Below are 13,871 nucleotides of genomic sequence, written 5' to 3' on the forward strand. Positions count from 1 at the left end.
TCTTGTACACACCCACAACCTCAAGCACATCCTAGTCACCCACAATGCCCCCAGCAACACCCGCCAACGACGAGTCGCACCAGCTGCTTCTCAACCAGCTTGACATCGCCAACGTCCACAAACCATACCGCAACCCAAACTGGAAACCCTCCCAGCGTCGCAATAAGAATCTAAAACAAATCATCTCCGAGAGTTCACGAAAAGAAGCATCCGTCATGGCCACTCAAGCCAACTCCGGCGCGACCACCCCCTTCCCTGCCACAGGAGGAACGACCACCGATGGCGCCCAGACACCAGCCGAAGGAGCTGGCAAAGCTCCCAACCTGGCTCAAGCCGCGCAGAACTTGTCCACTTTGGTTCTAGAGAAGAACGCGAGAGCCAATTTCCCAACTGGACCAGCAATTACCTACACGAATATCGAATCCGCACCTTCGCTGAGCCCAGCTCATTCACGACACTATTGCGATATCACTGGTCTGTCAGGTCCGTACACTGACCCCAAGACCAGACTACGGTACCACGACAAGGAGATCTTTGGAGTCATTCGGAATCTATCGCAGGGTGTGCCGGAGACCTACCTGGAAGCTCGTGGCGCGCATACCATTCTGAAATAAGCAAAGAGCATTAAAAGATTTAACGAATTTAACGAATTTTCTTCAGCTTGAATACAAGTACGTTCCACGCATGGCTTTGAAGGAGTTAAATATATATATACAAGGACAATCATTCACTAACACGATCAAGTTTTATTCATAAATTCTGTCTATGTACTATAGGAATGTCCGATCAACCAAGTCAAGCCCTTTCCATCCCACCATGCCCCTTTCGAGACAGGCTCAAGAAAGCGCTCCGGCTTATTCGCAACCGTGGTCATTTTTCGCCTTGTGCCAGGATGCACTCGACTATTACCGACACTCCACGGGAGGGTGTGTCAGTTACAACATCCGAAGATGCTGTCGTCGCGGCGGGGATATACAGAAATTTATCCGTATAGGGAAACATGGTGCTATGTATTACAGAAGGGACTGCCTCACAGTATTCCAGGAGTGGCTTGTTCAAAATTCACAGCATCGACCAACATCAAAGTCCAAGCTTTCTCTTCATGAATATCAAATAGAATAGTCCAATTCAATAGTGAAATCAAGTTGTGGGCAGTAATCACCAGTAACCTTCCCTGTCTCTCTGTAGTGAAAGAAAGAGAATGAGCAAAAGTTTCAATTTGGCGCGGCTTAAACCAGGCCGGCCCGACCGCCTTCGGTGGCGGGCAGAAAACCGTCTCTTTCTGTTTACGGCGAATTCAATTGATTCAGTTCACTTACGTCTGTTATTCTCCCCTTTTTTTCCTTTTTCATATTCCATACTTCTACTTCACAGGAGAATCTCCTACCGCCAAAATGCCGAGTATGTGGCTTTCAGAAAATCAGAGTGAGTTCCACCCCTATACTACACCACTGTCGCGCGACACTTGTCCGAATCGAAAATGTGTCGCAACAGCCACAAAGAAGTCTAACTAACGCAATTACAGAGTTCGGAGTGATCTTCTGCTGTGCAGGTATACGAATATATCCGATTTTCAAATTTAATTCAATGCACCGAGTCCATCGCCCACTAACCATACGATCGGAATAGGTGGCTTATTCTTCTTCGGAGGCATTATCATGTTTTTCGACCGATCACTGTACGTTTCACATTAGAGATCCACAAAGAAATCTCCAAATCCTATCCATACCGAAGAAGAGAAGCTAACAATAATTCCACCAGACTTGCCATGGGAAACGTACGCCGCACTCCAAAACAAAACCCGCTTGACTTAAGAATCAAAACTAACACAGCCTACATAGATCCTCTTCCTAATCGGCCTCACCCTAATAATCGGTTTCCAGAAGACCCTCGTCTTTTTCTCCCGTCCTCAAAAACTAAAGGGCACCGCCGCCTTCGCCGCCGGAATCCTCCTCATCCTCTTTCGCTGGCCATTGTGCGGCTTCATTATTGAATTATACGGACTTTTCATTCTCTTCGGCGACTTCTTGATCACCATCGGACAATTTGCTGGCAACGTCCCCGTGGTTGGACCTTATATTCAACGTGGGCTTGAGATCTTGGCGGGTGGTCGGAGTAACGCCGAGTTGCCTGTATAAGATATCGTGGATATTGAATGCTGAGTCGGATGATTCATTGGCATGAGTTTTTGGATTGCATGCTCCGGAATAAAATGGTATATGGGCTGTTTCTTTTTATTTTGCATAGATATTTGCAGTGCGAGGCACCTGTTTACTTATTGTGGTGCCTGGGCGCATAGCATGGCTTGAGACGGGACATGAAGCTTAGAACACAGCGACGTAATTACTAATGACTCTTTTCTTTTTCTTTATACATCTTCAGCTCTTCAAACTCTTAGATTTAGTATATTATAATGCAAGAAGAGAAAATGAGCAGAACACAAAAGATCAGCAGAACTTGAAAAGTATGTGAATAATTCCTATATAGTATCTCCGACTATTCAAGGTACACTCATAACCTTGAAAATATATCTACTCAGCATCATAATAGAATCACAAAAAGCTCACAGCCGTAGCATAGAGCAAAAACAAGATAAAAGCGACATAAATGAAAGGGAAAAATCGATGCTTCTTTATTTGCTATTCTTCACAGCGTCTCATATTCTCATATCATCTATCCAGATGATGAACCTCGATCACTCCAAGAAAACACCCGTTTACTGGGGGTTGTTGATGTAGTCGACGAGCTTCTCGACGACGGTAGCAGCGTTGGTAGTCTGAACGTTCTCTCCGTGGTGGGCGATCATAGTGCAAGCGGAAGCACGGACAACGATAGCGCCCTCCTTGCCCTAAAAAGATAAATAGTCAGAACCCACAATCATGATAATGACAATAATCAATCGTTGTATGCGCCCATCTTAAAATAGCCAGGGGTGTAGTGTAGTGTAGTACCTTCTTTCCGTATAGGGAGCGAGCATCCGCGCGGATAGTAACAAACTTCTCACCACCAATAGAGAAACCATTGGCGAAAGCAGTAGCATCAGAAGTAAAGGCAGCAGCCAAGGAGTTAATGTCCTCCTGGGAAAGCTACATAGAACGCAAAGACGTTAATTCTAATGTCGTGGAAACTCCACCGTAACACGGTTGGCCCCCTCGATCCAAATTTGGACATTTCGGGATCAACAGGAATATAAATTCTCATACCTGGAAACCAGGAGACTGAGCCTCGAGGCCGGAGAAGTCAGCGGCCAGAATACCGGCCTTGTCGAATTGACCCGAGCCCATCAGGCTGTTGGAAGATTGTTAGCATCGCATCGGGATGAAGGTGGCGCGACATGTTGGTTTGTCATTGGGTGTCATTCTCTCCGTAGAGTTCCAGTATAGATATAACTGGTAGACGCAGAGGAAAATAGGGAGATGGAGATATCGGAATAGCCGTACCTGGAGTCGACATAACCTAAAGTAAGGGAGCGATGTTAGTGAGGGGAGATCTTGATTTGTCGAGATGACATGACTTAATCATGATTTAAGGGGACTGACCTTGCCAAACAGCAGAGTGTGCGCCCATGATGAATGATATGAGGGTAGATGACAAGGAACGAGAAGACAAGGAGAGAAAGAGAGAAGGAAAAGAATATAAGGAGCTGGGAAGGTTGAGAAGAGGTGTAAGTGGGGTTGTGGTGTGGTTTGGCGGTAAATAAGACCCCGCCACTACCAACTCTCCAACTCTGGTCGGTTCCCGTCGATCTCGGCTGACAACATTCATGGCAGTTTATGACTTGCCTCGATACATGCTTATGATTACTACTGGTACAAGTGAATATTGAGGCTCAGCTACTACTCTACAGCTACCTAGGCAGTGACCAAAACACGCAAGATCTACAGGCACTAATCTCTTCTCCTTTTCGCGACTCACTGCATAGTCGATCAGCATGCCGTCACACCACGTGCTCCAAGGTTTTTAGAAGCCTGATACTGATCATCCATCTATGTGATCTTTGACTGCAGATCTAAGACCTGCATATTATCCTGGAATCATCCTAGGTGACAGCGGGCGCAACTTGCCCCTCGGGACGGGCCTGGGATGGCGGTGTACAGAACCCACTTATCGACCGAATGAGCATCATAACCACGCTCAAATACTCGATAATTGGAAAAAACTAGCTTTTTCTGTGCTGAATTTACCTCGGTCCCTGTTTAATCTTTCATCCAAACCCAATTGACCTCGATGGGGGCGATACGTGCGCATAAACAGACCTTTTTAGTCCTCATGTCACCCATTTCAATTCTTCTGAGCTTTCTATCACCACTGCCTAATCCTTATAGGATACTTACTAGCTGAATGACTAGAACGGACATTCTCACCGATTAAATACTATGTATAGAGAGCACCAATTTGTCTATAAGAACATCTTCATCCTCCTCCTTGTCCCGTCTAACATTCAATTTCTTTTTCCTTTTTCATGGTGAGAACCCATAAAGATCATTCCTCCAGTAGGCTAAAGGCAGAAATTCTATCTCAGAGAATGTCCTTTTCGACAGACCGATCCCGATGACTCAAAAACCGCATGTTGTTTGTGGGGCCCCTCTTCTACTTGAGAGAGACCCCAACCTCGCACCAAATTGGCGCTGAAGCTATGATGCTGCACAGTGAACTTGTTTGAGGAATGAATCTCTAAAGTCGTATTATGCTTTGCATTTTATGATTTGAGTGAAACATTGATATGTTTGCGAGTCCAGGACCGGAGTCATCCTTGACTTTATTGTATTTCAAATGGCATCTTTGCAAACTCAGTCCAATCGTGGAATTTCACCCCAGTCTTGGCCCTGGTAGTTTGGAGGGGTTTTTTTAGTACTGTATCTTGGACTGTTGGAATCCGCATCTCAATTCCGGTCGCCCCCTAACCGGGCAGCAAACTATCTAGAAATGATATCACCCGATTGGACCCGTAGAGGAAAAGATGTAAGCCTTACCTAGAGAGGTAAAGTTGGTAGTTTCTGGATTTGACACAAACCTTAGAATGTGTCAAATTTCTGTCCGCTACTAGTTACAGAAGGTATCCAAGATCACGAGGCGAGAAATTGAAGGATGCCTCTGATCCGGACGGCATTTTAGCACCGGACAAGTCGGGAATTTGGCCAACTATATCATAGGCAAAGCTGTGATGCGTGTCGGAATCTATCTCATATATCTTTAGGCTTCTTTTTATGATTCTCCTTCCCCTTCGCTCTGAAGCTTCAGCTATAGGTCAAGGCACACTGTTCTTTACACGAGCCATCTTCAATATTAATAAAGCCATTCAATTTTGTATAAAGCCCCCGCTATAAAACCTAGGAAGGGTAGAATATACCCCATTTTTGCACTCTTGACGACCAGTGTTGACAACTTAGATGGGCGAAAGAGATGGCAACTTGTTCCGCAACCTCCAATCACAAGCCTTGAGGCTATCTGTTGCCCCATAATAACCTTCCCCGCACTGTAACCGACCATGCCAGCCTCAACTTGAATGGCCAACGAAGTGATCCAGAAGTCCTATGTATCATCTTTGGACTCTTAGGATATATTTTCAGGTTATGGGAAGGGCTTTTCGGGAGAAAGGAAAGCTCTTCCGGTTCTGAGGTACGCAACATTGCGGTCGGAATACGTTTTAACCACACTTATATATCTTCTGTCGGAAACTTTCGAACATTGGCAACATTCAACTTGAAGTTCAAATTTGGATTATATCAACAAAGATCTGCCAGCGTATCGCTTTGACATACTGGTGCGACGCGACAACCGGAAATCAAAATGAGTGTAGTTATTATCGGATCGGGCATTATTGGCCTTCTGTCTGCTCTCACATTGACGGAAGCGGGATATAAAGTCACGATCATCGCGCGTGATTTACCAGGAGATGAGACGCAGAGTTGGGCAAGTCCTTGGTAGGTTGCCACTGAGTCTCTGCTGTACCGGAGTACTTGCCACTGGCATGGGATCTTACTGAGAAATCTACAGGGCCGGAGCGGCTATATTCCCATACCCCGATTCAAATGGCCACTCCCTTCAGGTAGAAACATTCCGGTATTACTGGGCTCTGGCACACCGCGACCCTACTAGTGGAGTCCAGGTAAGATATCTTAAGAGTCCCTATGGCGTAACTTCTCTAAAAGAGGCGTGCTGACCAATATGGGAAAAACTAGACAATTAAGGCAACCGAGTACTTCGACGATCGAGACGATGATTCCAGTGTTTGGTATAAACACCTTGTGCCGCGTTATCACCGAATCCCAACAGAAGACCTTCCACAGGGTGCCAAAATGGGATTCACATACAAAACCATGACCGTCAACCCGCTGGTGTTTCTTCCCTGGATTAAGAAGCACTTAGAGACTATGGGAGTGAAATTTATTCGCAGGGAAGTTAAAAGCATCGAAGAAGCGCAAAATATTGCAGGATGTAAGATTGTCGTTCATGCTTCCGGACTCGGTGCATATCATCTGGCGGGCGACAAAAACGTGGTCGCTATTCGGGGGCAAACAATGTTCGTGGAAAACAAGTTTGATGAAGTGGTAATGTTCCAAGGATCGGAATACACTTATGTTATCCCACGAATGTATAGTGGAGGTGTGATCATGGGCGGAGTGAGCCAGGAAGGAAATTTGGAACCTGGCGTGGACGAAGACTTGCGATCGGATATTCTGCAAAGAACGAAAAATATTGCGCCGAGCAGTTCGGAGTCGGTGAATTTGAAGGACGACAAAATCAAAGATATTGTGGCCTTTAGACCTGGCAGGAAAGGAGGTTATCGCCTGGAGCCTGAAGGGAATGTGGTGCACGCGTATGGATTCGGCAGTCTTGGTTATATCTACAGCTACGGGGTGGCGATGAAGATTCGCGATTTAGTAGATTCGATGGGACTGGTAAAACCCATTGTTAGAAGCCGTCTATAAATACAGAATAGGAATAAGAGAACAGGAAGTACCGATACGAGGACCTCGAACTATTACTCATAACCTGCCTGCTTTTTTATCCCGACGTTCGAACTTTAATCAAATGAGGTGCAGCTATGCTAGAAACAAACTATACTAGTGGCAGATTTGATAGTGATAAAGGTTCATGGTGGTGATGATAAAGGTCAGTCTTATCAATTCTAGTGCTAGGCAGGTATTTATAAACAGTGTGTCATTTCCTAGCTCATCGAAACTACTGGTTCCTTTATTCATACAAGATTTTCCAGAATTGGTACCATTTCGCTGTCTTTTCCTCCAGTGTCTCGTTTGCAAGAATCTCCGGTAAACCGGTAGCCAGGTCGATCTCCCCTACATCATGAACCCAGGGTTCATTCCTGCAGACAAGGAAACGGTGACCGAAATAAAGCGCAAAAAATATGGGAACGCCAATGTAAGCGGTCAAGAAGTTGGAAGTGTTCCACTGGCCACTCAAGAAATTCGAGTAGCCGTTCAGTAACAAAAGCAATGTGAACATTATCCCACAGATGTACGCCATTATCGGTTGAAACCGGGATCGGAAGGGCAGGTCAGTCACCCCCTGAACGGCGGTTGCTTTGCGAAAACGGATGTAGACAATGCATATGCAGATCCAACTTTGGAATCCTCCAGTATTGATCAGATTCACGAACCAGTTGAAGACCACCGCTCCTGTACTGGAAACATTGAGGTATGCCAGGGCCAAAAACACCGAACATGCGGCGACTGCGTTATATGGAACTCCGGATCTTGTGCACTTGGCAAAGATCCGGGGCGCATTTCCGGTAATTGCTAACGAATACAAGGAGCGGGTAGCCAAATAGAGAAACGAATTCCCAGATGAGAGGGCAGAGATCAGAATCACAGCGTTGATCACAGAGTCAAGCGCTTTGATCCCTGCAATTCGAGTTGCGATTGCCCAGGGCGATGCACCAGCGCCAGAACCACCTCCCAATAGCTGCGGCTCGTTACTTGGCACGATCATACTGATAGCAAGAGCACCCAGAACGTAAAAGAAGACAAGACGATAGAAATAGCGAATCCCGGCCCTTGGAAGATTTTGACGAGGATTTTGCATCTCACCTCCAGTTACAACCAGTAATTCGGGGGCAAACGCGAATGCGAACATCGAAAAGCAGATGGTGGATATGAAGGCACAAAGCCGACCAGAATCCCCGGTCTTGATATATTCGTTCACGGCGCTGGGGTGATTCCAATAATAAAATCCTAAAATTTCATGGTTTGGTCCTCCGCCGAAAATCAAAACAAGGGCCATGATTAGGAGGCCAATAATGCCCATGACTTTGATAGAAGCAAACCAAAACTCTGTTTCCCCGTATACAAGGACTGGGAAGCAATTGAGAGCAATCATGAGGACCATAAAGATAGTGATCCACACGGCAACATGAACTCCGGGATTCCAATACTGAACTACCAAAGTTGCTGCAGTGATCTCAGCAGGCACTTCAATAATAAAAACATAACAATAAAGCCAACCAAGCGCAAACCCTAAGCTTCGAGAGTGGAAACGGTCCGCGTAATAGGCCATAGAACAACCGGAAACTGGTAGATAAGACGACATCTCTGTTGTTGCAGTCACGATTCCGAACACGAGTAGGGTAAGTAGGACATAGGAGAGGAATAGAAAAGCTGGTCCACCCATATGTAGAGATTGGCCTGATCCAACGAAGAGGGCAGTTCCAATTGTTCCACCGAGGGCTATCATTTGAGCATGCCGGGACTTGAGGCCTCGCTCAGTGGTGCCGTTGTGTTGGAGTTCAATGATATCGCCTTGTTCTTCCGATACACCCTTTTCTGTATCAAAAGCCTCCTTCATCTTCTCATCCATTGCTGGGTTGCCACTGGAGAAAATTGAAGAGCGTAATTTCAAGAAAGAATTGGTTGGAGTGTTTCACTAAATAGAGAAATGGGAGCTCTGTATAGACACGAACTGTTAGAGAGCTCCATAGCTTCTATACCAGTATGGCTACTTATAATAAGTCTCTATCATCGAACAAGGTTTCATGGGGGTGGAAGCGATAGTCATCCGCTATTCGAGAGCAGAGCGGATTGGTTGGTCCGGAACGACTTGCACATTTACTCCACCCTACACCTTGAACCCCGCCCAATTACCGATAGGAAGCAAAATGAGGCCTTGAGCTATGCGAGGATAGAGAGATATGATATCGCCTCTTTACCCGATTTGCCCACATGTTATCAAGATTCAAAACTTTGACGCCTTGAAGGAACAAGTTGCCTGGCTGTTTGCGATTGGAGCTTACCCTCAGCAATATACCGGCTTCAAGAAGAGTGGCAAATTACAGGAAAAGGGGTTGACTGCTAGAGTTCATGTCAACAAAAAAGCGGCCAGAGCTTTCGTTCTTTGATGACGTCCATCCAAGCTGGGAAAGGCTCGCGGCGATTATCTTTCAGGTGTTCATCTTGTCTGTTCCAGACCTCAGTCATGATATTCTTGGCAAGCTCGACAGGACTAAGGCCGCACCCTTTCTTTGACAGCTCGACTAGCTTTAAGATAGCTTCTCGTCGATCCTTTGTAGTAGCCTCACAGCCGGCCAAGAATATAGGCCATAATGTCCCCGGGCCGGTGTGCTCTACTTCAGATGAAGTAGCATGCACGGCTAGAAAAGCATTGATAATGCTATCAACATGGCCTTGTAAAATCCCTGGGTGTACCTTCCTCACACGTCTGTAGAAGAGAATTATCAGTGCGGCGTTGAACGCTCGCAATATTTGGTTGTAGGGTATTGTCGGCCACTCCGAGCTATCGGGGTGATTATTCTTAGTACTATATGCATGTATGACATTTTCAAGTCGATTGCTTCGTTTATGCAGGAAGTTCCAGACCTTGGAGTCAACCTGTATGTCTGTGTCTTGCGCGGAGTGTAACTTTTCTAGAACATTGGCCATTCGAATGGTTTGGGAGACTAGGCTTAGCCAAGTCTCCGAGAGGCCGTAAGCTTGCTTTGAAAGTGTGTCTGCCGACTTTCTCGAGTCGTGGAGGTGAATATCAGGGATATCTCTGTTCCGGTCCTTTGGCTCATCGATGTTTAGATCATCATCCGAGTGTTCTAGATCAAGAAATTCATCCAGGTGAATGTTTCGTCCCGTAAAAGGAACACTACCTAATTTCCTGGGCGGTCCGCAGCTACGGATCTGATGGCTCAGAGCGTCGAGGAACAGCTTCGAAGGGCTGAAGTCATGCAGCAGATATGTACTTTCACCCACGATACGCAGCCACGAGTAGACATTGATCAAGAGCCGAGCTTTGTGTGATGTTTTGCTTTTCACCAATCCACGGAGACGAAGGATGCGCTCAGCGCCCATCACCCACAATCGCACGTCATGGTGTTGTCCAAGAAAGATCTTTGATTTTATTAGTAGGCAATTCAAAATGAGAAGATATGAGAGCATGGGCGTTCTTTACCGCAGATTCTATCACTGCACATACAGCCATCAGCTGGTCCTTATACTTAGCTTTATTTGGGCCGTCGATCTCTTCGCTCAGCGAGATGCCCATGTGACTTTTGGCTTCCTGATAAGCTTGACTCGCAATTTGTGGCCAACTTATCGTCGAGATATTATCACCATATCCAAATGACTGCGTCACAGAAAGGTACATTGCCGAACAAGAAAGGAGACTAAATAGATTTGCTTGTCGAGCATGCGTAACATCTTGCGACTCCATGACAGTTAAATCAGCAAGCGTTAAGATTGCGCAAGGGATATTAATTATGTGCCACGGCGTTTTAATACCAAGAGGAACAACAGTCAGCTGTGGCACCACGTCTTTTTGGAAAGTTTTGAGAAGGAAAGAGGCGTGATTGAGGATGTCGATTGTATCAAGGGTACTTGTTGGGCTAGCCATAGCCATCTGTGGATGGAGAACGCTTGTAACATGTTCAACGCTTTCCTCGTGGACCCGAGAGATGTCTTGAATTGAATCCAGATCTATTGGAAAAGAAGTATTGTATATCTCGTTTTCTGAAGTAAGCCATTGGGAAGAAGCGGGGTTGTCATGATAACTCCTTGACGCGACCGAAACATTGGATGTGATCCCGAACAGGTTATCATTCAGACCGAATATGTCCGTCCACTGAAGTAAGTCATCTTCCAACCCCGGGAACTCCCCTGGCGGCAGGGGTGTCTGATACGGATGTATACTATCGCTGAAAATTCCCCTCTGGAACTGATCAGTTGCCCTCTCCGTAGGATCGCCGACAGGTGCGCCATGTAGATTAGCGGAAGATGATTGGGAGAAACTGAGGACAGAAAATGGCCCAATAGTAATATCGCCAGGCGGAAATAATGATGTCGTCGATTTGGCCTCAATCTCATCCAAAGAGGCATCAACGGATCCTGATACTAGGCCCTTGTTTAAGGCGGAGCCCATGGAAACTCTTGATTTTTCTAAAGTACGAATCAATTACAATCCAACGCAACGCTTGATATTGAACAGAATATTGCTAGTATCTGGATGGAGTATTTACCAGTGTATAAATGCCGCCGGAGGCCACTTCTCCTGGTCGGGTGAGGCGATTCATTTTGATTTCGCTGGGTAGTATGATGAGGTTTCTCGGATACCCATCGGACTTCGTCGGAAAACCCGTCGCAAGTGAAGCCTGTTGAGCGACATGTTTCGCATGAAGGTCGCTTCTGATCGCATTTGACATGTCGACGTCTACATGTGGTACACGCTCCTAGCCCATGTGTACGATGGGACTTGGCACGGCGCGTCATAGCCAGAGCGGGGCTGGTATTTGTGAGCCAGTGTATATTTGGACTGTCATGAGGAAACTACTCAGGCACTAACCACTTGAGATAACGAAATACACAATGATGTGCAGCTGAAGTGTCAATCGTGTCGATGCTCACGTAAGCCATATTCACGAATTCTGGCACGTGATCGGAACTACCTTCCCTCGTTCCTTCCTCTTTTGAATGTTACGTTCTTTCTCTTTCAACGTCAACTTCCCGAGGGTCCACTCGTCTCCGCTGGTTGGTGGCATGTATGTACATATTGGCACTGAGCAAGTCACGGATTTGATGGATGAAGTATGAAATCTCCAATATTAAAATGCAGACAAAACATACGACGGTGAGATATTGAGGAAATGAAATAAAATTATTATTCACAGAATGTATCATTTGAAGAAGCTATGTCCGATATCCTTTTTCCAAGTTTTGCTTGGTAAGAATGCCATCCCGATCAATCCAACTATCCAAGAGATTAAGGCTAAATAAGATTCGAACTCATTAGTTTTGTCTTCATGATTGAAATTTTCGAAAAGAACATACCACATGTCAAATTCATATAGTAATAACCAACACTCTTAGTCAAACCACCGGACAAAATGGGACCCACGAGCATCCCAGCAGTCCAACAGAAATTCGTCATAGAATAGCCAGACGAAAAGTTGTTCGTGGTCCCAAATCTCTCAGGATAGTCTCGCTGAAATTCCTTCATCACATCTAGAAGGCGAAGATAAAGGATTAGTATTTGATCATTCAGTTCAACTCACACATTTAACTTACTGGTAATCTCGATGGTGCCACATCCACTAATTAGCGTCCGGGCTATCCCAATGCCCACGACAGCAACCATATAGATTGCTTGGCCCTTGCTGCCAGAACCTACAAAGGAAAGTCCATCCGTCCCAGCTGTACCCAGCAGCCAAATGAAAAAGGAGACGGAAAGAAATCCTATGCTAGTAGGGAGCCTTGTGCCAATTTTATCTTTGAGAGCGCCCGTGGGCGTCGCCAGTATAAATGATGGGATCTGCAGAAGCAGAAACATCAAACTGACCTTAGCAGTACTCCAGCCAAATTCATTACTACAATGAAGTGGCAATGTGGTATCCAAACTGACCAGAATCACCCCTTGGGTGAAATTGCAGATCAGTGCGGCAACTGCTCGAGGATCCGATAAGATCATCTTATAAAAGTTCGTGGACCGCGGCAGAGAACTCGTCGCATCCTCTGGATTCAAAGATCTCGGTTCGATATCGTAATGTATTTGGGAATTGAAAGACCTCCTGTTGGGGGTAGTCGTCTGTATATCCAAATCTGACTCGGTATCGTCATCATCTTCTACATCATGGTACTCATCAAAATCACATCGTTCATTGGAATAGCCAAATTCGTTGAAATCGCTGTAATCGCATAGAGTGCTGTCCGTAGATGGAATCTTGGTCAAGTGAACGTTTTGACCATTTTTGTTCTCGATCATGACCACGCGCATTATCATGTCAACGACAAGTATGGCAATAGGGACCATCCAAGTCATCCAGTAGCCAACAAGGTCGAGCAAAGTACCTGCAGCCATGGGGCCAAACAGTAATCCCGATACGAAAAATGACGAGATTCCTCCTAACACTTTCCCAGTATCTTCTTGTCCGACGGTATCGGCCACGGTCGCAAGCCCAACAATCCATACAGCGTTTCCACCTATGGCTTGAAATGCACGCCCGAGTAGAAGTATTGGTACTAGAGTGGCCAGTCAGCGATTTGGCTCCGTGCGATCGGGAAATGTTCAGTCGTACCAGTTGGGGATACCATAATGATGACTGTTCCGATAAGCTCTGCTCCCAGGGAAGCAAGTAGCGGTAGCTGTCGATTTGAAGCTTTATCGGCCAGGTAACCGGTCAATGGGCCTGACACTAAGCAGACCAATGCATGGACGGTAAGCACAAGCGATGTGGTGGCTTGTGTCTGAGATTCGTCGATATGTAATCGGTCTTCTAGGATTACCTGTAAAATGGGAACGATGTAGCTATACAAGAAATTCTCTGCGAAAATTAGCTATCTTCCATATAGCCCACTTGGAAATGCTTGCTGCGAACCGGAGAAAAGAGCAATGGCGATACAGCAAATGATAAACCAATT

The 13,871-nt window shown here is 45.9% G+C and overlaps 7 protein-coding genes across 7 annotated transcripts; 3 read left to right on the forward strand and 4 right to left on the reverse strand.

The window, feature by feature from the left end:
* Positions 1-44: 44 nt before the first annotated feature.
* On the forward strand, positions 45-614 carry N7478_008009 (uncharacterized protein; the record flags this gene model as incomplete). The annotated part of the gene is made up of 1 exon (XM_056924223.1): positions 45-614. The coding sequence occupies one exon, from the start codon at positions 45-47 to the stop codon at positions 612-614; it is 570 nt and encodes a 189-aa protein (XP_056776949.1).
* Positions 615-1,394: 780 nt separating this feature from the next.
* On the forward strand, positions 1,395-2,138 carry N7478_008010 (uncharacterized protein; the record flags this gene model as incomplete). The annotated part of the gene is made up of 5 exons (XM_056924224.1): positions 1,395-1,425; positions 1,526-1,552; positions 1,630-1,678; positions 1,762-1,777; positions 1,842-2,138. The coding sequence occupies 5 exons, from the start codon at positions 1,395-1,397 to the stop codon at positions 2,136-2,138; spliced, it is 420 nt and encodes a 139-aa protein (XP_056776950.1).
* A 578-nt stretch (positions 2,139-2,716) lies between these two features.
* pfy1 (profilin) lies at positions 2,717-3,567 on the reverse strand (the record flags this gene model as incomplete). Its single annotated transcript, XM_056924225.1, has 5 exons — positions 2,717-2,848; positions 2,952-3,086; positions 3,204-3,288; positions 3,441-3,456; positions 3,540-3,567. The coding sequence occupies 5 exons, from the start codon at positions 3,565-3,567 to the stop codon at positions 2,717-2,719; spliced, it is 396 nt and encodes a 131-aa protein (XP_056776951.1).
* A 2,223-nt stretch (positions 3,568-5,790) lies between these two features.
* Positions 5,791-6,932, forward strand: N7478_008012 (FAD-dependent oxidoreductase; the record flags this gene model as incomplete). Its single annotated transcript, XM_056924226.1, has 3 exons — positions 5,791-5,924; positions 5,998-6,109; positions 6,183-6,932. 3 exons carry the CDS (start codon positions 5,791-5,793, stop codon positions 6,930-6,932), a joined length of 996 nt encoding a protein of 331 aa, XP_056776952.1.
* Positions 6,933-7,197: 265 nt separating this feature from the next.
* N7478_008013 (uncharacterized protein) lies at positions 7,198-8,817 on the reverse strand (the record flags this gene model as incomplete). The annotated part of the gene is made up of 1 exon (XM_056924227.1): positions 7,198-8,817. One exon carries the CDS (start codon positions 8,815-8,817, stop codon positions 7,198-7,200), a length of 1,620 nt encoding a protein of 539 aa, XP_056776953.1.
* Positions 8,818-9,320: 503 nt separating this feature from the next.
* N7478_008014 (uncharacterized protein) lies at positions 9,321-11,379 on the reverse strand (the record flags this gene model as incomplete). Its single annotated transcript, XM_056924228.1, has 2 exons — positions 9,321-10,352; positions 10,438-11,379. The coding sequence occupies 2 exons, from the start codon at positions 11,377-11,379 to the stop codon at positions 9,321-9,323; spliced, it is 1,974 nt and encodes a 657-aa protein (XP_056776954.1).
* A 1,125-nt stretch (positions 11,380-12,504) lies between these two features.
* Positions 12,505-13,544, reverse strand: N7478_008015 (uncharacterized protein; the record flags this gene model as incomplete). The annotated part of the gene is made up of 2 exons (XM_056924229.1): positions 12,505-13,472; positions 13,529-13,544. The coding sequence occupies 2 exons, from the start codon at positions 13,542-13,544 to the stop codon at positions 12,505-12,507; spliced, it is 984 nt and encodes a 327-aa protein (XP_056776955.1).
* Between the last annotated feature and the right edge of the window lie 327 nt (positions 13,545-13,871).

The sequence above is a fragment of the Penicillium angulare genome, assembly GCF_028827245.1.
Source record: "Penicillium angulare strain IBT 27051 chromosome Unknown utg000005l_segment0_segment0, whole genome shotgun sequence".
In the NCBI taxonomy this organism is placed as follows: domain Eukaryota; kingdom Fungi; phylum Ascomycota; class Eurotiomycetes; order Eurotiales; family Aspergillaceae; genus Penicillium; species Penicillium angulare.